The 25,053-nt window shown below is 34.5% G+C and overlaps 1 protein-coding gene across 5 annotated transcripts in view; it reads right to left on the bottom strand.

The window, feature by feature from the left end:
• Nucleotides 1-25,053, bottom strand: part of SCAF4 (SR-related CTD associated factor 4) — a 60,168-nt gene that overhangs the window by 14,548 nt on the left and 20,567 nt on the right. The window contains exons 2-19 of one of the 5 annotated variants that reach the window (XM_079156421.1): nucleotides 20,433-20,516; nucleotides 19,536-19,580; nucleotides 18,025-18,186; nucleotides 16,412-16,547; nucleotides 15,933-16,072; nucleotides 15,223-15,399; nucleotides 10,679-10,881; nucleotides 10,267-10,375; nucleotides 8,422-8,589; nucleotides 7,855-7,928; nucleotides 7,008-7,198; nucleotides 6,144-6,244; nucleotides 5,686-5,799; nucleotides 4,504-4,660; nucleotides 2,873-3,030; nucleotides 1,075-1,240; nucleotides 905-991; nucleotides 556-747 (exon numbers count right to left, since the gene is read on the bottom strand). In XM_079156421.1, coding sequence (XP_079012547.1) covers nucleotides 556-747; nucleotides 905-991; nucleotides 1,075-1,240; nucleotides 2,873-3,030; nucleotides 4,504-4,660; nucleotides 5,686-5,799; nucleotides 6,144-6,244; nucleotides 7,008-7,198; nucleotides 7,855-7,928; nucleotides 8,422-8,589; nucleotides 10,267-10,375; nucleotides 10,679-10,881; nucleotides 15,223-15,399; nucleotides 15,933-16,072; nucleotides 16,412-16,547; nucleotides 18,025-18,186; nucleotides 19,536-19,580; nucleotides 20,433-20,516 — 2,464 coding nt within the window. Of the gene's footprint in view, nucleotides 1-555; nucleotides 748-904; nucleotides 992-1,074; nucleotides 1,241-2,872; nucleotides 3,031-4,503; nucleotides 4,661-5,685; nucleotides 5,800-6,143; nucleotides 6,245-7,007; nucleotides 7,199-7,842; nucleotides 7,929-8,421; nucleotides 8,590-10,266; nucleotides 10,376-10,678; nucleotides 10,882-15,222; nucleotides 15,400-15,932; nucleotides 16,073-16,411; nucleotides 16,548-18,024; nucleotides 18,187-19,535; nucleotides 19,581-20,432; nucleotides 20,517-25,053 lie in introns of all 5 variants that reach the window. The other 4 variants (XM_079156423.1, XM_079156420.1, XM_079156422.1 and 1 more) reach the window with 4 other exon arrangements.

Here is a 25,053-nt window from a genome sequence, read left to right as displayed (position 1 = left end):
CACAAATTAAGCCCCACCTTTCTTAATTGCAGTAGTGAGGTTGTAGATAAAGAATATAAACTCCATTAGGAGAAACCTGAGGAGTCAATGGGAAAGTGGTTCCTTGGGAGGTCAAACTATTACCTAGAAACCGGTTATTTTATTGCAATGTATCAAAGATGATTTCTTTGCCATCCTATAAAAAATGCTATAGAAGTTCACAGATTTCAGATGGATTAAAAATTGATCCAAAGAAAAACCTGTGCCATCAAAGAAATATTTTTTCTAAAGCTGGAAGAGTCTGGAAGTATGTTAATCATGAATTCTGTAACAATTTCTTTACATAGGTTAATCATTTTTTTATATCAAACTAAGATGTGGACATCCAAACTTTTATTCAAGACAAATAAGCATGATGCCACCTCTGAGGTTATCTTGGTAAAGACCAAGTACACACATTTGATTTAAGATCTTCCTCAAAGAAAACTAGCCTCAGAGACCACTTCACCAAAATTCACAATTATTTTAAGATAGCTAACTTGGGTGGGGGAACTAATGATAAAAAAAATAACTTACCAAGAAGTGAAACAGGCTGGGTTACAGGAGGGGTAGGCAGATTCGTGGGTGCAGCAGGTGGCACAGCAGAGCCATACATTTTCGCACTGTCACCAGACTCGGCATTTCCTCTAGCCCCAGACACCACTGTTGGAATGGGATTTCCAATAGATAAGTCTTTTGTAGTGTCTTCATTTATACCAGCGATAGTAGCTAAGGAATATAATTACATCAACATGTGAAGCTGAATAATTAATTATCTCCCCGGTCAACATTCTTCTGCCATACTATAGATCCTATTACTGATTCATTCTCCCTCCTACCCCCAGCTCCAAGAGGGCAAGTGAACACAAAGGAAAAATATGCTTACAGTTTGGGATGCTTATTGGTGGAGTGTGAGGAGGAGGAATGGATACTGGTGGAGTTATAGGAGGTGGGGGTCCAGGAGGAAGAAAACCTAAAGTGAGAAAAATAACATCAACTTCTGTATCACTTCATTTCAGGTTCTAAAAGAATGTCTTCTCAAACAACTTAGTATACCTGGTGGTAAATGCATTGGATTGAACCCTGGGCGCAAAAATGGTGGAGGAGGAGGAGGTGGAGGAACACCAGGACCAAAGCCTGGAGGGGGAATTCCCAAAGGAGGTGTGAAAGTGGGCGGCTGAAGAGCACCAACTACAGGAGGGCCCGGCTGATGTGGTGGGACCTAGAAAGAAAGAAAAATAAAAGTTACGTACTTAGCTGCCCTCACACAGTATATTTAGATGAAATAAATATTTTATTGCTGTAAAACTAAATGTTTCTAAATGTGTACTTATTATACCAATAAATTAGGTATAAAATAGCATACAACTTGATATAATTCTATATATATGACAAAAGTAAATCAAATGAGAGAAAATTGAAGTTTTGCTCTCTCCTTCAGGAATACAAATTCATACTATAATTCATCAGCATCCACTGGTACTCTGACAGAATGCTATCTTTAAAAATGTTTCAAAGGCCAAAGAATTTTGGGAACTATAGCTCTAAGAAGGGCTACTTAGCAATCACCTAGTGGCTAAGAGCACAAATCCTAGTGCTAAATTGCCCCTATCCTCTTAGCTGACTATATGTGGGGAGAGCAAGCTATTTAAACTTTCTAAAATGGAAATGTGCCAACATCACATAATTATGGTATTGAGTAAATACATATTGATCACTGGTGCCTGGCACTTAATAAGTACCAAACAAATGCCACCTACTGCTTAAAAATAAGATTAAATTTTAATAATCAGTTAGGGTCCCTTAAATCAATGCTGATATACAGTAAATTGTTTAAAATCAGCACTGGAAAGATACATCCAAAAGTCAACTAAAACGTGCAAACATAAGAGTCTACTTAAAAAAAAAAATCTTGGTTAAGTATATATCAAAACATGTAATTTTACCCTTACAGTGAGAAAAATCAAGGGACCACACAATCTATTTTTATGCCAGCTCAGATTCATCTGATTTAGATTTAATGTGAGAAATGAGGAAGGTATTGAAGGACAAGAAAAAAATAGTAAATGACACACAGAACTATGGATCAAGTATTTATAAATTTCACCTAAATGTTTTCTCATTATTATTATTATATGCTAGAAAATATGCAATGCTTACCATATATTATCTCATTTATTCCTCAAAACAATTCTGACCCAGGAGGAACACCAAAGCCAAAGCAGGAAAGGTTAGGGGCCTTGCTCAAAGCCACATTGCTAGGCACAAACAGTGGAGTTGGAATCAAGCCCAATTTTACCAGAAGGTGTATTCTTTCTTTTGAAGCAATAGGTGAATTGACTAAATAGCAAAGATTTGATCTAATAATATGCCTCATTATGTTAAATGACATTCAACTTATTAAATATCTTTCATTTATCCATTAAAAAAATTCATGATGGCACCACTGAAACTGAAGATTAGGAAGCTCCCTTTCGGGCTGGGGTTGTGACTCAGTGGCAGAGCGCCTGCCTAGCACATGCAAGGCACTGGGTTCAATTCTCAGCACCACATATAAATAAGTAAAATAAGGTCCATTACCAACTTAAAAAAAAAAAAAAAAAAAGGTATGCACCTACAAAACTATTAGAATTATATGTCTAGAACATTTTAAGACAATGAACAATCTAGACAGATGGTAAAGCAATATAAATTAACACTGTTATAGTTTATAAATGACATGCCAAAATATGAAAAATATGCATATTTATGTATTTGTGGTTCTGACTGAAATCTAGAGATATGACTACAATAAGATCTATAAAGGGGTCTTTCAGATACTTAAAAGTTCAAACCATGTCTAAAATATTCTCACCTGTGGAGGTGGCACTGTTATAGGTGCAGGAACAGGAATAGGAGGGACAGGCACAGGTAAAGGTTTAGGTATGGGTGATACTGGTTCTGTATGTGAGGTTTCTGCACCTCCATTTTGAGCAACTTCATTTTCAGGCTTCTTGGGAATTCCTTTCCAATCTACAAGAGTTATAGAAATGTAACAACAAGATTATAAAAAATTTGAGCCTGATTAATAAAGAAATTCCTATGTGATGTCAATTTTATAAGCAATAATTATTTAAATTAATGAACAATAAAAAACATGGAAAACAGTGCTTAGGATGCTAGGCACATCCTAAGCACTTTATGTATACTAACATTTTCATAGCCATCTAAAAGTAGATACTATTATATTCCCATTTTACAAATGAGGAGAGCAAAGACAACTTGCCCCTTAAAGTCACATTTCTATTGAATAAGTGGCAAGTGATTCAACCCAGACATACCCTGCTCTCGCGTCTGTTTTTAACCACAAGAGTCTATCAAATCGATTTTCTCTAATATTAAAGAATAACTCAGATATCCTCTGACCTACTTCCACATATCTTCTAGTCAGAGACTCTTCTATACTCTCATTCTCTTAAATGAACCCCCCTACCCCATTGCATATGAGCTCCAGGATTCCCCTCCCCACCTCTCTCTTTAATTTTGGTTCAGAGCAAAACTGGAAGATAGCAGGTCTGACGGCTCAATCTTAACTGAAGCTCTATCTTAAGTGAAGGCACCATGCATTAAGGAAGGAGGTGGAGTATGGGAGTAGTATAGCACTTTTTTCACCCCCTTCTGGCTCTCAAACATCACTCCTACTTCAAGAATCCTTTAAATGTTCATTCTATATTACCAAGTCATCTTATGCTCTTTGTTCCTGTTATCCGTTAATCTACAGTAGGTCATGCCTATCTATTTTACTATTTTTCCCCCCACTGCAATCTTACTGTCAATCTGGCAGTATTAATAAACACAGGTAACTAAACCTCCTGGTCTTATACATTTACTTTTGACTGCTTCTTTAGACATTTAAAAATTTCCAAAGGAATTATTATGAGGCACTGGATAAATACAGTACAGGTTGAGTCCCTTACCCAAAATGCCTAGGACCAGAGGTGTTTCAGATTTTGGAATGCTGGCACAGATCTTACAGATAGGAGCCTCCCTAGTTCAAAAACCTTCAATGTGTAATCCTCCAAAATCCAAAACTTTTTAAGCATCATGTTTAAGCATCATGGAGTTAGAGGTGTTCAACTTGTACCAATGATACTCAGCTAAAGATATATTTGACCTGTTTAATTTTCAGTGAAAAAACTCAACTTAATTCTATAATTAGTAACAAATGCCACAACCAGTAGTAATTACTTCACTTGTGTTTACCTCTCTTCCACTAGATAGGTATGTTACATAAAGACCATGTTTGTCTTAATCACTACTGTATCTTCAGTTTACAATGGAGAGATTGGCATAGGGTATTTAAAAAAAAAAAAAAAATCCCTAAAATTTTTCCTTACATTATAGGGGGGGGGAAAAAAAAATATATATATATGTATAAAACCCAGATATTTTATTAAACACACTACCAAGCAAATAAATGAACAGTAAGAGAAATTACTGCTTTACCTGGGTTAAGCGTATCACTGTCCAACATTCCTCCTTCACAAAAACTCTCCAATTCCTCAGGTTTGACTTTGTCCCACGGAATATAAGTAACGCCAAGTTCTACATCCCAATACTGTTTATAATCTGCTTTTATTCCTTTGTTTAAGGCCCAGGCAATCTATTTCGCCATCAGTGAAAATATGAAGGAAAAAGGAGACTGTAAGTCTTAAGAGTTACTACTCCCCATCAAGCCACTCATTCGAATTTGGGAAGTAAAGGAGCACTAGCACTAGTTATTCCTGGATCTCAAAGTCTTATTCTCACCATGAACTGGCTATATCTTCATTTTGTCCTCAGTTGAAAATTTCAATGGCACCTGCTCTTTATCAACCCCCCACCACACCCCCAACTACCCAGTCTTCATGAAGCTTAGAGAAAAGAAAAAAGTTCATCAGAGAGAGACTGAAGTTTCCTGTACAGCCTGGCATACTAAGTGTCCCTTTTGGAAGTCTATGGATACCTGGCAATTAATCAACATTAGACAAAAACATATTTTTGTGATAAAAGTAAAGGTAAAACAGGATTTTGGGAGCCAGGTACCATGGCACATGTCTGTAACCCTAGCTAGCTACTCAGGAGGCTAAGGAAGGAGGATCAGTAAGTTCCAGGCCAGCCTGGGCAACTTAGCAAGATCATGTCTCAAACAATAAAAGGGGGTCGGGGTGCTGGTCAGTGGTAGAGCACCCTGGGTTCAAGCCCCAGTACCGTAAAACAAAACAAAATAAAACAAAGGATGATAGGACACTGAGGAAACAATATCTTTGATTTCCCAAGGGATGAATGGCTATGGAATTTTTCCTCTATCACTGGCAATTTTTTTTTTTTGAGATGGCACATATTTTTTGAGATACATCACTAAAAAACATTTTATTTAAGGCACCAAATACATTTGATGACACTATCAACCTTAAACAAGGGGAAGGCCTAGAGATATAGTTCTGAGAGGCCCTGGGTTCTATTCCCAGCACCTCCCCTCAAAGCCTACTATGTACTGAATATTTGAAATTTTGTATTAATCAAATGCTATAGGTTTATTAGGAATTAAAAGATGTATCTGAAAGCCTCAAGTCATAATTAAGCCCAAATTAGTTTTTAAATAGTCACATAATAATCCCACATTAAAAAAAAATAATAAAACTGTACCTTTATGGATTTTTGATTTACTTTATAGTTTCCGCGGCTCAGTTTCTGCAGGGCACGATAGGCATCTTGCCTATGAACCATAACAATATAGGCACAGCCCCGGGGAGGAATCATCTGTTCCAAAACATTTTAGTATTAAAAAAAAAAAAAAAAAAAAAAAAACAACAACAGGATATAATAACCAGGTTCAACAGCCCTAACACCTCACCCCCGACCCTGACCCAGTGTAAAATGGATGGCTAGTCACTCGTTGCAAGTAGAATTTCACAGCAAAAAGTTTCAGATTAAACTTCGAAATCCAAGAAATAGTAAACACAGAGAATGCTGAACACGGACTCAGAACACCTAACCTGTAGCCATTTTATCTGCAAGTCTATGTAAATTGTAACTCAGATCTCAAATCCTCAATTTCATAGAATGGTATTAATCATATCTCTCTACTATCATTAAATACTCACATTAATTGATTCAATGGGACCAAACTCTTCCAAAAGACTGGCAACATCCTGTTGAGTAGTCCTTTTGTCCAGCTGCCCCACCCAGAGTGTAGTACTGCAAACTGAAAATAAAATCATAATCATAAAAATATTCACATTTAATAAATGAACTTCATGTTACACTAAAAAGTTACATAAAATATATGCACTACATCTATGATACCCAAAGTTTAAAACAGAAAAATCCCATATAAAATTTTAAAAATTTAGAAAATTGTGTTAGCACTTGGAGAAATGGAACCAGGATAGATAAAGGCATACATAAGAGTTGGAAAAAACTGCTATTTTTGTCCTAGACCTAAAGATCTCAATAAAATTTGAGGTCAAAGAAGCAATAATCTGTCCAGTTACCCTGCCAATGAAGAGCAGAACCAGGACTTGAGTGCCAGTCTCTTGATTTTACCAATCAGCTCAGTGCTTTGTTCACTAAATGGAGTCAACTTTTCCAACTCTTTTAGAGTGTTTAGTTTTTTTTTTTATGCTGTGTTCTAGGTAATAAACTTACATGTGTAGAGTCAGAAATTTTACATATGCCCTAGTTATTATTATAAATTAAAATCTCAATAATAGTTACTGAATTTATAACAAGAATACATCTAGTATACCTTACTAAACATATTCTAAAGATATCTGATGAGATTCAGGTAATAATGCAAGCTAATACATCCTATAAATGGTTAAATTCAAACAAGACACAAGAAAGCAGTATTTAGAACAAAACAACACAGTGATATGTATCATTTATGGCTCTGCTCACGGTTATAAAACATTTTTAACCCATCACATAAAAAAATTAATTAAGTTTGAATATGAAGATTTATTTACCGCTTGCAGTTTCTGGCTTGATTTGAGGCAGGCCTTTCTGTCGCCGTTCCCTCTCTTTTTCTCGATCCCGCCTTTCTTGGGACCGAGATCGAGGAGAATGTCGGCGTCTATCCCTGGACCGAGATCGGGAACGTCGGTGACGAGACCTTCGAGATCTAGAACCAGATCTAGATCGTCTCCTTTTTGGTGACCTAATATTTTCATTAGGAGGAAGAATGAATAGTACGTGCAGAAAAAATAAAAAATATATGCTCATATTAAGTTGGAGAGGGAAAAAAAAAAAACAATTAGGTACATCTGAATATTTAAGATTAGTTGGGAACTCATTTTAAAGATCTTTAGTATGCCTGAGGTGAGAGAGCATGAATACAATTTAAATAAGGTTACCAGCTTATAAAGTATCTATCATCTTCAATCCTTTGAAACTATATTAAATTATACACTTAAAATGTAAGAAGTTAATTTTCATGATTAAGGCACTGCTACTATTACTCAGGAAAGTCTTCTTTTCTGCAGCAATTAAAAACTTGATCTGACATGACTTTACTATGATCTTTTTGCTTTTGTTGGTTGATAAAAAGTTGTAAAGGAACTTTGAATATATAGTTCTTCTAATACAAGGTTATTCTATACACATAGGCACCAGATCAACTTGAAGGAAACAATGGGTGAGATAATAGACCTTGGATTTTTCTTTTTAAAATCAGTATTCCTCTTCCTCCTTTATCGCATGTATAAATATACCAAGTGTTATTCATTAAAATAATCCAATTTGATTTTCATCTATATGTCTCCAAAGACATATAGGATTGGCAAGACATTTTCTCTAAATTACCTGGATGCTGACCTAGATCTTGACTTTCTGCTATCAGACATATGCCGCTTAACCTCTGGAATACAAGGTTGTTCCACTTCCATCTCCTTAAAAACAAAACCATCACAAAATGTAAAAATTGTGCAAATTCTAGAGGTCAAAATCTAACAATTACTAAATTAAAATTCTCTTGCCCCGAAGAGATTATCTCGATCTTTTGCTTACTTGGACCAATTTCCTAGTTTAATAATGACTGGTCATCACTTAAAAAAAAAACCAAAAAACAAAAATCTCATATAATTTGAGATGAGAGACAATTCTTTGCTATTTCTGGATGTTATATACCATTTTAACATAGTAAACTAGGCATTATTTATATCTTCTACAGTCCATCTCAAACCTCACAGATCCCTATGGAAACTGGTAGTATTATTACATTCACTTATCAGGTGAAAAATTTGGAGCATAGAGAGGGTTTAAATGCTCATATATATATATATTTTAAATATTGAAAAAAGAACACAGCAAGCAAATAAGCAGAAAATGTCCATAAAAATCAAGGCAACTAAAATGATAATTAGCAATCTAATAAAACTTTACCTGCTGATGTGGCTTCTGTGTAAGTGGTTCATTTTGTGCCTGAAAAGAAGGTTGGAAAGTCTGCTGTACAGGTGGAGTCGGAGGGATCACAGGCTGAGCCATGGGAGGAAATGGAGGTGTAGGAAGAAGTCCATATCCTGGCATTTGTCCATTAGGAGGAAGTGGAACCTTTAATTTTTAATGAGATTAGATTAAGTGAAATCTACCAAAAATAATTTGGAAAATGCTCAGTTACTTTATATACAACTGAAATACCTTCTATAAACTTACTCAAGGAAAAGCTACAATGATAGTCAACACTTTTAACAATTTCAATAGTAAAATCTTCCCCTGAAGTATTGTTACATACTCAGTATTGTTACATACTCAAGTACTAGGTTAAAAATCCTACAAATCATTTCAAAATTATGAACATATTGGTTTGATTTTACACATTTTAGGACATAGCTTTATTTACATAAGGAAGCACCATGATGGGCTGAACTTAAAGTCAAAGGCACTCTACTGCAAATGCTTTTCTTTCAACTTTCATGACGATTAAGTCTTTTGGGAGAAGAGTGATTTCTAGGTTTACTTTTTTTTTTTTTTTTTTTTTAATTTACTAAGGAAGGAATTTCAACATATTCAAGAGTTTCAAATAAAAGATAATGATTTAATAATTTTTTCTTTCATATGTTAGCAAACCACAACATTATTTCTGCACGTCCAATTTAAGTACTAACAAGACAAATCCAATATACTAAAAATGTCACAAAATCTTTCCAAATTATTAAACTTTCAGTAACTGCTAGAAATATGTTCATGAGTTTTATTCATATTGTAAACAGGTTTATAAAATATTTTCCAAACATCACCAACAAGTCATTAAAGTCACTGTTGACTTCATATTATAAAATACAAAGAAGGAACAGAAAGCAATACATATGAGATAGATATAGGGTAAACAGATGTCTCACAAAGTCTTTTCTAAAAAAAGCTATATAAAGTACTATTTCGCAGGGCTGGCTGGTTGTACAAAAGAATCCAAAAAGAAAATCATTATAGAATTGAAAAGAAAAAAACAAAACCCAAGATTCTCTTGAATGGACTAAAGTATGGGAGGGCCACGCTCTATACATGTTTTTGGACTGGGGACTGAACCTAGGGACACTCAACTACGGAGCGACATCCCCAGCCCTTTTTTGTATTTTATTTAGAGACAGGGTCTCACTGAGTTGCTTAAGGCCTCGCTGAGTTGTGATGGCTGGGTTTGAACTCATGATCCTCCTGCCTCAGCCTCCCAAACCACTGGGATTACAAACATATGCTACTGCACCCAGCCATGCTCTGTATTTATTATGACCTTTCCCTGCTTCAATAATTCAGATGCATGGCCAAGTTTAAGAAACTGAAATAGAGGACTTACTGAATTAGATTAACGAACTTCTACTTCCTATAAATCTCCAGTATGCTATGTAGCTTCTTTAACTGCAAATTTCCAACTATATTTCTGAACATTGAGAGTTGAAGGCTCTGAAGTATCTAACTATACAACATGCAGAAAAAAGGGCTCCTGCAAGGGAAAGTGCTGTGGAACTAGTTTCTTTAAATAGAATTGTAATGTCTCTCTAAACTATTTAACAAAAATACCTATTGCTACAACATGAGCATGTTATGTGCTTAGTAAGCTTGTTTTAATTAAAATAAAAAGCAACTTAAAAGAGTTTTGTGCTCAACAGCTAATTAATTGGAGTTGCAGTATTACTTAATCACACAAATTAACTGTGGTCTGTGAAGAGCAAAACACAGTCTCTAAGGAACAGATTTTGAGTTATTAAAACTCAGTTGCAAGAAAAACGCCCACACCTGATGGTGTACTGGATCTTGTTGTATCCCCATCATTCGAGGTGGAAACTGATCCATATTTGGGTGCTGTGTATAAGCTGGCTGCGGCATGCCATCTCCAGGAAATCCACTTAAAAAAAAAAAAAAAAAAAAAAAAAAAAAGTGAGGAATCTTTTAACTAATTTAGAAGAATGTAAGATTCTCAGACACATCTATATTACAGAAACATAATGAATGTTGTTCAGAAGTCATTAGTATTATTTCCAACATAAAAGCCATTTTTTAAATTCTAAATCTAACAAGATACCCTCTGTTCAGAAGAAAATCCATAATGTGCCAATTTTACAGAACAATTATTCCACTGGAATTTTTTGTTTTTAACTGAATGTTACTCAGATTGTACTTTACAACTATTATCAACTTAGAAACTCACAATGCTGTCTGTGGAGGGGGTGGTGAGGTGGCAGTGGGTGCAGCAGCAGTGGCTGCAGCGGCAGCAGTAGCAGGTGTGGCCACAGAAGATGCAGGAGGGGCCACAGCAGCAGGTGTTGCAGTGGTGACGGCAGCAACATCTTCTTTCTTTGATTCTTCCACAGCTTCTGGCTCATCATCATAATCAAATCTATCAAGCAGCTTCTGGAATAGGTGTGCCATTACTCCATTTAAAAATTTATACTAGAATTTACTAAACAAAAAACTTTATAAAAACAACAGACGTTTGCCATCGTCATTAACCCCACCACACTGTTGTATACAATCTAATTTTGTCATATCCCAGAAGATCTTGGTTGAAAGACAATTTTTACACAAATGCCATTTTGGAAAAGACAATTTTTTATTCTGCTTTCCTTCTCCAATTATAAATGCAGTATTTTCTTTCTGACCATTTTCTACCTGCTTATTTCATAATTAATTTAGCAGTGTACTTATCTTTCTAAAATATTAATTTACATAAGACTAAAAACTTCTGGAACTCTGTGCACACGAAAATGGGTGTACATTCTTAGTCAAATATTAATGTATAAGAACTGTTTTATCCAATCACTATGAACACACACAGTAAAATATCCCTACATTGCTTATTCAAGAATATACTAATATGAAAAAGAAAATGGCATAGGACAGAGGCACAGAGTCATCTCACCGCCTATTCACTAGCTTCTTTTTCAAACTTCACAGCTTACCAGTAATTTTCATTAAAAAAAATCATTCAGAATAGCTGGGAGCAGTGGTGCATGCCTGTAATCCCAGCAATGTGCAAGGCTGAGGCAGGAGGATCTCGAGTTCAAAATCAGCCTCAGCAACTTAGCGAAGCCCTAAGCAACTCAGTGAGACTCTGTCTCTAAATAAAATACAAAAAAGGACTGAGGCTATGGCTCAGTGGTTAAATGACCCCGAGTTCAATCCCTAGTACCAAAAAAAACAAAAACAAAAACAAAAAAAAAGCCACACACACACACAGAACAAGTGAGATCACATGATCACACAATTAGAAGAACACTAATTTTAAAATAAGACAAAGGAAAGTAACTTACTGAATACCTACTAATGTTTTTGTGGGTTACAAAGTATTTCATCATCATAAGAAGCCTGCAATGAAGATGTAGTTTGTTCTTTTTATAAGCTAAAGAAACTAAACTTCAGGTGATTAAAAAATATAATCAAGATTATTAAGTCAATGAATGGTAGAATTAGGATGTGAACACTGGGCTTTTTTATTTCAAAGCCCCAAGTCTTTGGCTTACAACAAGCAAATTTTTAAGATGTGTCCATTCTGCTCGTGGATTTCAACTTCACAATTCCTAAACTTATGTTCTTTAACAGTTCTGCCTAGAGACAGTGGTTCTAATTCATTGAACAACAGATTTCTAAATTAGGGAAAGGAAGGCTCATCTTTCAACAATAAAATATGGAGGACAAAACCAAGTGCAAAATGTTTGGGACAGAGCTAATTTGTGTTTCTTTTTTTAAATTCTGGGTCAGGTGATCAAAAGTTTTTTTTATAAATACATATTTTTTTTTTTTTTTTTTTTTTTTTTTTTTTTTTTTTTTTGCGGTGCTGGGGATTGAACCCAGGGCCTTGTGCTTGCAAGGCAAACACTCTACCAACTGAGCTATATTCCCCAGCCCTACATTTCATATTTTCTAAACATAAACTATAGGCCCAGGCACCTTGCTGTTTTACATATACTAGCTTATCTAACCCTTGTAGCAGCAATGAAATATAGTTACTGCATCACTATTTCACAGTAGTGAACACTGAACATTAACTCCACATCAGGATAGTGATAGGAGCCAAAATTAAAACTCTGATTTTAAGTTTCTTAACAAAAACAAAACCTATGATCTTTGCATTATATCACTGATAAATACATATTGCTTTGGAAAAAGACCTGAGCAATTAAAAACTAACATCTATCCCAGAGTAATTTTTTCGTGCTTTCAAAGAAACTCTGAAATTGACAAATTCTCAGTGACTAGCTTAAAATACACCTTTAATGAAAAAGCACAGAATTCTGTTCTATAAATTTGATGTAACTAACAAACACAAGCAAACTCACTTAAGGTAAAGAACACTGAAGGAATTATAATTCCAATCAACAAGATAAGGACATCCACTAACAGGGCTTTTATTTGATTTTTTTCTGGAAGGCCTAGTCATTGGTAGAAAGAGAAAAAGAAACAGGCACCAGATATCAAAGAGAAAAGTCAAATTTAGTAGCAACTTAGAAAATCCAAGAGAATCAACTAGAAAACAAAAGCATTTAATACTGTGACCATTTATAAGATAAAATTAAAAAATCAACAGTTTTTCTCTATCACATGAAGAAAGCAGCATGAAACACTAAAAATGATCACATAGCTAAGAATAAATGAAAGAAAAAAAAGTACAGGATCTATCTAAGGAAAATTATTTAAAAGATTTTAGAAAATGGAGATTTTGCAGAAGTTCTTAGGACTTCCCAAATTAACCCGTAGATTTAAAGGAATGCTAAAAAGTTCATCTGAGAAAGTACATCAACTTAGCTAGGTTATATGGTGACCATTTGTTAGGTCAAACTCTAATCCAGATGAAGGTATTTTTTTAGAGGAGATTACCACTGAAACCAGTAGACTTTGAGTAAAGCGGACTACCCTTCCTAAGGAGTGGGTCTTAACCAAACAGGTAAAGGTCTTGAGAACAAAAACTGAGGTTTCTTGAGGAAGGAATCCTCCTCAAAACTGCAACACAGAAACCCTGCCTGAGTTTTCAGTCTGCTGGACTGCAGAATTTAGACTCAGGCCTGCAAGAGGCCTGCAATGTTAACTCTTATCTGAATTTCCAGTCTGCTGACCTGTATGACAGTTCCAAATTTGCTGGCCTAAGTGCATGAGTCAATTCCTTAAGATAAGTCTCTTTCCAGTAATTCATATAATTACTGTTCTCTCTCTGAGGAACCCTAATACACGACTATGAATAGCCAAGGAATTCCAATAGGAAGTTTGAGAAAGTAGGGGGAACACCTAGAAATAAAATACGGCATGTATATGCTGTAGGTGTAGCTGAGTGGTGAAATATTTGCTTAGCATGGGCAAGGAGGCCCTGGGGTCAATCCCAAGCTTACATGTTATTACAACTGTTATGAAGCTGAAATAAATATATTATTAGTGGGACAGAACACTGTTAAGATAAGACAAACATGAGAATTTTAGTGCATGACAAAGTACTGAAGAACTGGCAATTTAAAACTTTAAAAATTTAACTAGATTCCAGAGGAAATAAACAGACAAATATTAAATAAATAAAACTACTAGAAGAATATATAAATTCCTTTAAAATGTAGGTGAGGAGTTTTCTGAATTGAAATACATAACAAAAGACTAAGAATATCACCAATATAAGAATTTATATTGTGCCTGGAAATGGGTGTGAAAGAATACAAATCTGTTCAAACTAGTATGGATTTGCTTCCCTTTGTAATTTTCAGTAGTATTTGTTTTCTCCCACAAGCATGGATTTCTTTTTTACTTAAAATAATGCATTCACCCTTTTATTTAAGTCATTCATAAATTACTAGGATACAATGAAAATCAGCATTCACCACAAGGATTCTTAATTTGAACCAGTGGCAATAAAGCTCTTACATCTTTATAATTAGAATGAAGGAAAGAATCAGAAATTTCAGAGATGACAAAACCAAAGATATCATTTTAGTTTCATGATTTTCAAACTTTTGTGTGTCTCACAGTGAAAACTTTAAAAGTAAAATGAAATTTTACACAGCCATACACCCAATTAAAACACTAAGAGTTGAGCTCTGTGGGTTAAAACTTCACAGGAATCTCTGAGCTGTCCATGTTCAGTATACCCATGTCCTTAGTCAAAACTTCTTAGATGTGCTTAAAGAACCATAAGGTCCAAGACAGCAGCTGAAAGACACTGAACCAACCAAAACCCTCACATTATAGATATGGTAACTAAGGTCTATAAACAATAAACACAGTAACTTTAAGTCTATATATAGAAGAATGGTTCAACTGACAGGTCCATGGAATCCTACATACTAATGGGCATTTACTAAAAAGCATAGATCTCAACTCACTAGCAGTAACAGCAACAACAATAAGGTTGAGAATTAAGATCAAAATAAGCAGGTATGTTATTATGACCAGTTAATGGAAAGTATATAGTCACAGGAAATTCATTCTGAAAAGATATACAGCAAAATTTTATAGTGGTAATTTCTAAGTATGGAGGTCAGTGAAGAATTTTCTTGGGTTCAATTTCATTTATTCCATGAAAATTTTTGCAATGAGTATATACTACATTTATAACCATGAAATATAATCAATACTTTGATGTTGAGTGGGCAGAAAATGTCTCAAACCACAAACAACAAAAGTAACATCCCACAGGAAAGCTACAGAAGGGATAACTCCCACAATCCAAGTTGAGTGATACAGACAGGGAGGTGGGTGTTATGAGAGAAGCGTTACCTTGTCAAATGCAGTTTTTTGTTCAGGTGGGGGGAAAGCAGCTTTTTGTTCAGGTGGTTGTGTAGGAGCTGTCTTTAACTGAGCTGTGATAGCCTGAACCTGAGCCATCACAGCATTGTCAAGAGCGGGAGACTGTGGTTTTGGAGGTTGTTGAAAAGTCTGAAGGATCTGCTGAAGCTTAAAGAATGGGAAAACTGATAAACCACACAACAAGGTATAATCAGAGTACAAAAGTTAATTTACTTTAAAAAAAATCCACTTTTTACTAATGGTTAAGTTTGTGAATGAATATATTATAGTGTGCATTGCTTAAAGTATACTGACAATCTCAATGATATAAAATGATGGTCAAAGAGAAGGGAAATACACTTAATTGTGAACAAAGTAAGTTTTTCTTCTAAAAACATGAAAAAATTCTCTCCAATCAATCTTTAATTCAACCAGAAATGCTACTAGAATTGTGACAAAGAACACTGGCCACTTAGAGGAGTTCTGAAGTTCTCTTCAAAGATGTATTGTCATTCTTGTGTTCTCCACTTTTGTATTTTCCTTATTATCCTTATGTAATTACCTCCCTAGTGGGGGCCTTTCTAGTTGAAAAGCAGACACATTTCCTCCCTTCAATATGTTTATGAATGAAGAATGGAAAAACAAGAGCTGACGACAGTACCTAACTCTGCAACAATTCAATCTCTGAAGAGGTAGCTTACCTGTTGGCCTTGAGTTGTCTGAAACAGTTGAGCCACAGCAGCAAAAGCATCAGAGCTGGGCAACTGTGGTACTGTAGGTATGGAGTTTGGAGTGGTTTGTGGTGGTTCAGAAGAAATTTTGACTGGAGGTGGAGGTGAGCCTTTAAAAAAAAAGGGGGGGGCATTAAAACCTAAGAAAATGTTGATTTATAGTCAGGTGCAGTGATGCATGCCTGTAATCCCAGCAACATGGGAGGCTGAGGGAGGGCATCATGAGCCTTGAGGCTAGCCTCAGCAATTTAGTGAGATCCTATCTTAAAAAAAAAAAAAAAAGTCAACTTACAAATTTCCCCTTTAAAACTCCTTTATGGCTCTTTGATAAAATAAAACTCATCCACTTCAACACATAATAAAATATATAGCTCATAGTTTCTGAGGTTTATACTGTAACAAGTAACAAAAGCACATTTTCATTAGGAATAAGAATTACATGATTATACCTTCATTGTTGGTAACATTTTCTGCTACAGGGGCAGTGTTACTGGTTCCTGCTGCCATGTCCAAAAGAGGCTGAATAATTTCAATTTTGAACACTCCATTTTTTTGCCAAAGGTTCAGCACACGAACTATTTTACTCTGTTATGTGTGAGAAAACACAAATATATAATAAATATTTGCATAAATAATTTATTATATCGCTCTTTTAAAAACAGGAGAAAGACCTCTTAGGCTAACATTTCCATGCTATTTCATAAACAGGGGGAAAAAAAAATACCCATCAATTATAATCCAATTAAACCACGTTAATTAGGCCTTTTCTGTGGTGGGTATAATTCAGGAACAGAAGAATACAGAGTTAGGGATGAAAAAGAAATATATTTTGAGGTTTTCACTGTTTTTTTTTATTTATGGTTACAAAGATAAACCACCAAGGACCAAAAAAAGAGAGAGAAAGAAGTAAATGAAGAAGAAATTTCTTTAGAATAACAGTTAAAAATATTTAAATATTTTAGAAACTGGCCTATAATTGAGAGGCAAGTTCTTTTGGTGGCCAAATAAACTGAAGGAGACCCAGAGAAGATGTGTTAGTCACGGGCACAATTTTTACCTCCTACTGAAGGAATCATTCCTGTTTTTATTATTTAATACGTTTCCCCCCCAAGAACACTACTCTTTTAAGAATACAAATACAGGCAAAAATCACAGACTCCAGGACAGGAGTCCCCTGTATTTCTCCTTTGCTAGCAAAGCAATAAACTGTCTTTTTTCCTTTTTCTCAAAAAAAGGAATACAAACAGAATCTTTTACCACCAAAATTTATAGGACATTATAAATGTCTCCATTCTTCATTACTGAGTATGTTTACCAGTGTAATCCTCCACCAATTTGTAGTCCACTTATTGTAATGTTTATCAACCTTTCTATAATACATTGTAAAACCAACAATATATGTAAAAGGAATCATCTACTGTTATCTAATTACTAATACATACTAACTACGCAAGCACTTCTGTATGTTGGGGAAGACCATTAACTATTGGCCCTTTCCTTCTGGAATAAGCAGTAATCGGAGATAAACACCACTTCATCACAACCATAAAAGTCCATCTTTCCAGTGATTTTTATTTAAAGCAAGATTATGCTTCTAGAGCATATATTTTTTTAAAGTTTATTTAACTGGGGTAAGAATACTTTTAATATGATATCTACTCTTTTAACAAATTTTTAAGTGTAGGATACAGAACTATTAACTATAGGTATTATGCTATTCAACAATCTCTAGAATTTACTCATCTCACTTAGCTAAAAAGTATTGGACCTGTTAATTAGCATCTCCCCTTTCCCCTCTATAGATCTCTAGCAACCACTTGAGGCAATGAATTTGGTTCCTTTCATATTTCGACTGTACAACACTCCTGAAGAACTTCACAAGAAAACAAATATAAAATGATCATGGCAGAAAATACTGGGTTTTGCTTCAAACTCACAGAGATCACTAAATGGAGATTTTATCTAGTAACGTAGTAGGCTTCAAATATCTAATATCCATTTAAATAAATATAAAAATAAAAAACTCAATAATCTAAATTTTTAATTTAAAAATTAACTATACCTTATCTTCAGATGGACAGAGATATAAATATTGGAATGTGGCGGTTATGTTTTTAGAGAATCTTGGCCCAAAAACATCTTTATCAGTTCCAAACTGATGACGAGACTGTCGCACTATTGAGTCAATTACATATAATCCTGGAACCTTGTACTCCGGTTTACACTGCAAGGGTAAGCATGCAAAGTCAGTACAAGAAAAGCAAAATCACAATCACCCATTAATCTCATATTATGCAACATTACATATTCATCCAATGACTCTTTGGAGACTACCCAAATGTTTCAGTCATCTTATTAGTTAACTTGTCAAATTTCCCCCAAGTCTATAGAGAACTACCATTCTTAGATACTTCAGATCCAAGATTATACATGTGTCTGATTCCTCCCCATCCTCTTCCAATTTCTCAGAATTGACATTACTTTTCAAACCCTAAGCCACTTTCATATAGATTCACTTAATCTCTACTCCAAATTAACAAATTTTTCCTTTTAAAATTATCAAAATAAGAATATATCAATTTTAATTCTACTAAAGTACAGTGCCAGAGAAATAAAAATTAAAAGGTCATTTTGGATATATAAAATTGATCCCCTTCCCTCAAAAATAGAGAAATTGGTACCTATAACACATTTCTAGTGGTAGTGGCAAAAGGTACCCTTACAGAAGACAATTAGCAATATAAACAAAGCCTATCTGATCCAACAACCACACATCTAGGAATTTATACAAAGGAAAGCAGATATGCATATATTTTCCCCTTAAGGCTATTTAGCAATGCATTGTCTATAAAAAGTAAAAAGTCAGAAATATCTAAATATCCAGATACAGGCAACTGGCTGAGTAAATCATAATAACAAGTATGCAAAGGAGTATTTTGCAGATGTTTTGGATTAAACTCCGTGGAAAAAGTAGGTTAATGACCAACATTTGTCTCAATTTTTCTCTTACAAATGTTCATGAACATAAATAAAATGTTTAAGTATATTCAAATGTGAACATTATAGTAATCAGGACACAGCAGCTAATAGGGAACATTTTCCCCATTTACTTATGTGCACTTTGATTTGCTACTAGAATGTCTAAGACTGTTCTCGGTCTTGTAGAGACAGACGTGTGGCTAATTTAATCTCACAAGTTGGAAAACGACACACAAATACAGAACAAATTTTAAAAAGGCTTGATTTTGATGGAAATAGGGAAAAACTGGGGAAACTTCACAAAGTAATTCACCTGAAATACTTAAAAGGTGAGAGAATGTCAACAGAGTAGATGGACGAAGGGTAGAGCAGGTCCATCAGGCATACGGCTCTTGGCCCAAAGACAACAAATTGTGTCGTGAGGCATGACATAAAAGTTGAGTACCCAGTTCACAGTAAATGCTTAATCAATGATACTGCAACATCTAGAGGCTACTTTTAAACAAAGCTGCTTTAAAAGCAAGCATTCAAATCACAATTTACAATGTAAATTATAAATATGCATCATAAATGAGGTAATAATGAAATAGTTACCTTTTTGATGAACTTTTCTACTATTTGAACTACATGCTTATAAAGCTGAAAAGAATTAAAAAAAAATTATTGGCAAGCTTAATACTTTCTACATTTCCTATAATTCAAAAATACTTAAAACCTTGAAATGTGCACAATTTAAAAATATCAAGATAATACTTAAGAAACTGTGAGAAATAATCCAAAAGCAACAAATGAAAAAAAAAATCATAAATAACAAATTAGAATCAACTAAAACAAAAACTACTAAATTTTCCCTAAATGGAAGGTCCTTCCATTTTTTTTTTTTTTTTTGTACCAGGGATTGAACACAGAAGCACTTAGTCACTGAGTCACACAGCCTCATCCTTTTTTATTTTTTTTAATTTTGAGACAGGGTCTCACTAAGTTGCTTAGGTCTTCACTAATTGCTGAGGTTGGCCTTGAAATTGGGATCCTCCTGCCTCAGCCTCCCAAGTCCCTGGGATTACAGGTGTGCACCACCATGTTTAGCCTTTGATTGGATTTTTAATCAATAAATTTTCATAAAGCAGGATATTAGGCAGTCTTATGAAAGGAACAACTACAATGAAATTAGAACTAAGCAATGCAGTTTCTATAAAATGAATTACTTAAGTGTGATCTTGAGTAAGACATTTAAATTCATGGAGCCTAAATCTTTTTTTTTTTTTTTTCTTCTTTTCTTTCTTATAAGAAAGGAAGCTAATAGTTGTTCTATAGTAAGAATTAAATGAAATAAAAAAATGAAATAACATACAATTTAAATGCACAGTATTATCATGAACCTTCAGCAAAAGCATATTAGTATTCTTTGATCAGGCCTGAATTCTCAAGATGAATAACATTTTAAAATTTTCAAAAACATTTTTACATTACATATATTTATTTTATTCTTACCTTAATAGCTTTTATAGCAGCTTTAGTGATGAGAATCATCTTGGCTCTAGAGATGGGAGGTTTCATATCCATAAGTGAAAAGAGCTTTTAAAAAAAGGTAAATTCAGAGGTCAATTACCTTGTCTTACAAAAATATTTGCAATCCACCAGGAGAACAACAAAACTGTTAGGACTAAAAGTTTAACAATTTGGCTAGTAAGTAAAAATCACGAACTTTCCTACCTTAAAAAAAAAAAAACTCTTAGAAAATATATTAAAAATAACAAAGAAAAACTTAATGAATCTCGAGGCAAAAACATTAAGAAATTTGCAAAACCTGTAACAGAGAAAATTACAAAATTTTATGGAAGAACTGAAAAGACGATTTGAACAAAAACAAACATCATGTTCCTGGACTGAATGTGGCAACCGTGTGACTGTCAATATTTAATGCAATTTATATTCAAATCTCTTTGAGATTTTGGAGAACTTCAAATAATTCTAAGGTTCCTATGGAGAAAAACATGTATGAAAACATCCAAGAAATTTAAAATGCCATTATAAAGTTCCATTAAACTGTGATACAGTGTAGAAATTCGCAATTTCTTCATTTAGTCACAAATAAGAACAATAGCCCGTTATTAAAAGGTCAACACCAAAATTTAGGAAATCTCACAATAATCAGGTGCTCCTATGAGATCTAATAACACATTAATTTTTTTCGCTCAAAGATTTAAATTTAACCTAGATATAATTAAGAGTCCATAGAGAGTTATAAAGATAATATCCTGACATTAAGAAGCTTATATCTAGCTTCTTAAATTCTTGTGTTTTGTTTATACTCACCTGGTATACTAAGAAGTTATTCTGAAGTACATTTCAGGGATTCCTGAGCATTATCAATCTTTTTTGAATCACATTTCCATTTCTTTCTAATTAATATCAATATGCAATTATGAACCCAGTGGATATTTACTAGCTGCTACAAAGAAACAAGCCTAAAGCCAGTCAGTCTGTGGTAGGGTGGCTGCCTAGTGTGCTTGAGGCCTTGGTTCTATTCCTAGCTGCCCAGTTCCCTTGCCAAGTTTTTTTTCCCCCAAAGTTAATCTGGTAGCATATCCTAAAAATTCACAATTTTCACAGCTTTTCAAAACTAGACCCAATGATATTACACTAAATGAAAAAAATTAGAAAGGAAATAGTCATCTCTGAAGCTATATAACCATTGAAGAACTAAGAAACAAAAGTTTTTCAACACTTCCTTATCATTTTAGTAGTAAGCAACTGCCTGTATTAAAAAGAAAATCAAATATGCACACAGACTAAAGGAGTTTCTGAGGAAAAACTTGTTGGTACTTAAATTATCATATTTATTTAAGAACGAAAAGTATAGTCTCTATCATATATCAACATAACCATCCTTCAGACAAAAGACAAGAAAACTGGTAAGGTAGGATAATCTGTGAGACAGTCCAAGTGTGTCCAAAAATAAAAGATGGGAAAAGAAGAGAACCAACATTTGCATACCTACCAAGTATCATGTATACCTGTATTGAGAAGATGCTCAAAAAAGTTACATCTGTTTCAGACAACATACAGGAAATGGATTTGAACTAAAATTTGTTGATTCTAAAGCTCACATTCCTTAACTACACTCATATTCTTACCCTTATGTAATGCTGCTTACTGATTACATTTGTGCAGAGACTATGAGAGGGAATTCAGTGATGGCAGTGGGGAGTGTCAGGGAGGTATCTGAATATTCTGCCTGAATATCATACTGATTCAGAGAAAACAATGAACCTTATTTAATATGGGATGCCTACTGAAAATCCAGGCAGAGATGGGAAGGTGGATCTTCAACACAGAAGACAAGGTCAGGACAGAAACAGAAAGGTTACAGAACTTAAGTTGTAAGGATAGGTAAGAAGAAGCCTTGTTTGCCAAGAGAGCTTAGAACATATCGATGGCTAGGTATACAAAAAAATTTCCAATGCAGCAGAGAGCAAGTACTAGGACAAAGTGGAATCCTAGAAATTAAAGGCAGCTGGTTCTGTTAGATGCTATAGACAATCAAGATGCAAGCCAAACTTTGTTCTTTCACTCTGACAATTAAATGGCTGAAAAGTGATGTCAATTTTGAAAGTGATTCCAAATTCTTATCAGTTAAGCACTCTGTGGTGAGGAAGCAGAAATACATTTCTAGTTTTCATTTATTCAATAAAGACGTAAGTGCTTAATAAGTAGCGAGTTTGGAGTTAGGCACGTGATAAAGAGAAAAAAACTTTATAAATGACCACCCTTATGTCACTTACCCCTTAGGCATATAAGGTTTCCATCACATTTAAATTTCTTTTAAAATGTCCTTTACTTTCCCCTTTATCTATACTTTTCTTAATTCTTAAACCTGTGAATTTGTATGATATATTTTATGAAGAAAAACACTATAAGCAGATACAGAAGTTTCAAAAACAGGTTTAAAAATTTATTAAAGCTCAAAAAGCCAGCTCAGAAATGAGAAAAATCATACTACATTAAAACACATGTATCAGACCAGAGACCCTGCAGATTATAGAAGAAAAAGTAGGTCCAAATCTTCACCTTGTTGGTCTAGGATCAGACTTCCTTAACAGGACTCCCATAGCACAAGAAATAAAAGCTAGAATCAACCAGTGGGATAGATTCAAACTAAAAAGCTTTCTCTCAGCAAAGGAAACTATCAGCAATGCGAAGAAAGAGCCTACAGAGTGGGAGAATATCTTTCCAATCATACTTCAGATAGAGCACTAATCTCCAGAATCTATAAAGAACTCAAAAAACTCTACAAGAAGAATACAAATAACCCAATCAACAAATGGGCTAAGGAAATGAATAGACACTTCACAGAAGATGATCTACAAGCAATCAACAAACATATGGAAAAATGTTCAACATCTCTAGTAATAAGAGGTATGCAAATCAAAACCACCCTAAGATTCCATCTCACCCCAATTAGAATGGCGATTATCAAGAATACGAGCAACAACAGGTGTTGGCGAGGATGTGGGGAGAAAGGTACACTCATACATTGCTGGTGGGGCTGCAAATTAGTGCAGCCACTCTGGAAAGCAGTGTGGAGATTCCTTAGAAAACTCGGAATGGACCCTCCATTTGACCCAGCTATCCCACTCCTTGGCCTATACCCAAAGGACTTAAAATCAGCATACTACAGAGATACAGCCACATCAATGTTCATAGCTGCTCAATTCACAATAGCCAGACTGTGGAACCAACCTAGATGCCCTTCAATTGATGAGTGAATAAAGAAACTGTGGTATATATATATACAATGGAATATTACTCAGCCATAAAGAATGATAAAATTATGGCACTTGCAGGCAAATGGATGAAATTGGAGAAGATCATGCTAAGTGAGATAAGCCAATCTCAAAAAGCCAAAGGACGAATGATATCGCTAATAAGTGGAGGATGACACATAATGGGGGGGAGGGAAGGGTTAGTGTTAGGGTTAGAGTTAGGGTTAGGGAGGGGGGAAGGTATGGAGGAAGGAAGGACTGTATAGAGGGTAAAGAGGGGTGGGAGGGGTGGGGGGAAGGGAAAAAATAACAGAATGAATCAAACAACATTACTCTATGTAAATTTATGATTACACAAATGGTATGCCTTTGCGCCATGTACAGAGAAACAACATGTATCCCATTTGTTTACAATAAAAAAACAAACAAAAACAAACAAACAAAAAAAAGGGTGCATAAAGACGTATCTGATACTCTGTGTGTATCTATATCTATATCTATATTTAAATGATTTTGATTAGCTAGTGTTTTACTGTTAAAATAAATATTATTATTAGTCTTTAAAAAAAAATAAATAAAACACATGTAAAAGAGCTTATAAATCTTAGTTTTATAACCCAGAAATTTTACTTCTAGGCATTTAATCTTAAAAGAACGTTTTAAGAGAACGTTCTCAAAGAACATTTAAAGAGGGGCTTAAAGTGGTTGTGGCTCAGTGGTGGTGCGCTTGCTTAGCATGTGTGAGGCACTGGATTTGATCCTCATCACCATGTAAAAATAAACAAATAAAATAAAGGAATGACAGCAGCTCAGGAGGCTGAGGTAGGAAGATTGCAAGTTCAAAGCCAGTCCTAGCAACTTAGTGAGACCCTGTCTTGAAATAAAAAATAAAAGGGGCTGGAGATATGGCTCAGTGGTTAAGTGCCCCTGTGTTCAATTCCTGGCACCAGGGAAAAAAAAAAGTTACTGATGTTTTACTGACTGCTTCAAAGCACAAATTAAGCACATTATCTCTACATTTTTAAGGCAAAAAGGTTCCCTTATATCTAAACCAAAGTTTTCATTGTATAGATGTACACTGAGAAATTAAGCTGATATACTTTGATATAAATTGATATACTTTCCTAGTAACCATGTACACTGGCACTTGATCATTTGGACAGAAATGCTAACAGTCTATTATGGAGAGGTAGATACTATAATTCCATTGTACAGATGGGCATGCTGAGGTTGAAGAATCTGCCCAAAGTCCTAAGTCTAAAAGTGTCAAAATTTAATCTCTAGTGTGTTGTTTCCCCAAAATCAAGTTATTTCCAGTAAGTACCATAGCAATGAGTTATTTAAAA

The sequence above is a fragment of the Sciurus vulgaris genome, assembly GCF_902686455.1.
Source record: "Sciurus vulgaris genome assembly, chromosome: 10".
Classification (NCBI taxonomy): Eukaryota; Metazoa; Chordata; class Mammalia; order Rodentia; family Sciuridae; genus Sciurus; species Sciurus vulgaris.
The sequence above is the reverse complement of the archived record's forward strand: the minus strand, read 5'-3'. Positions and strand labels throughout refer to the sequence as shown.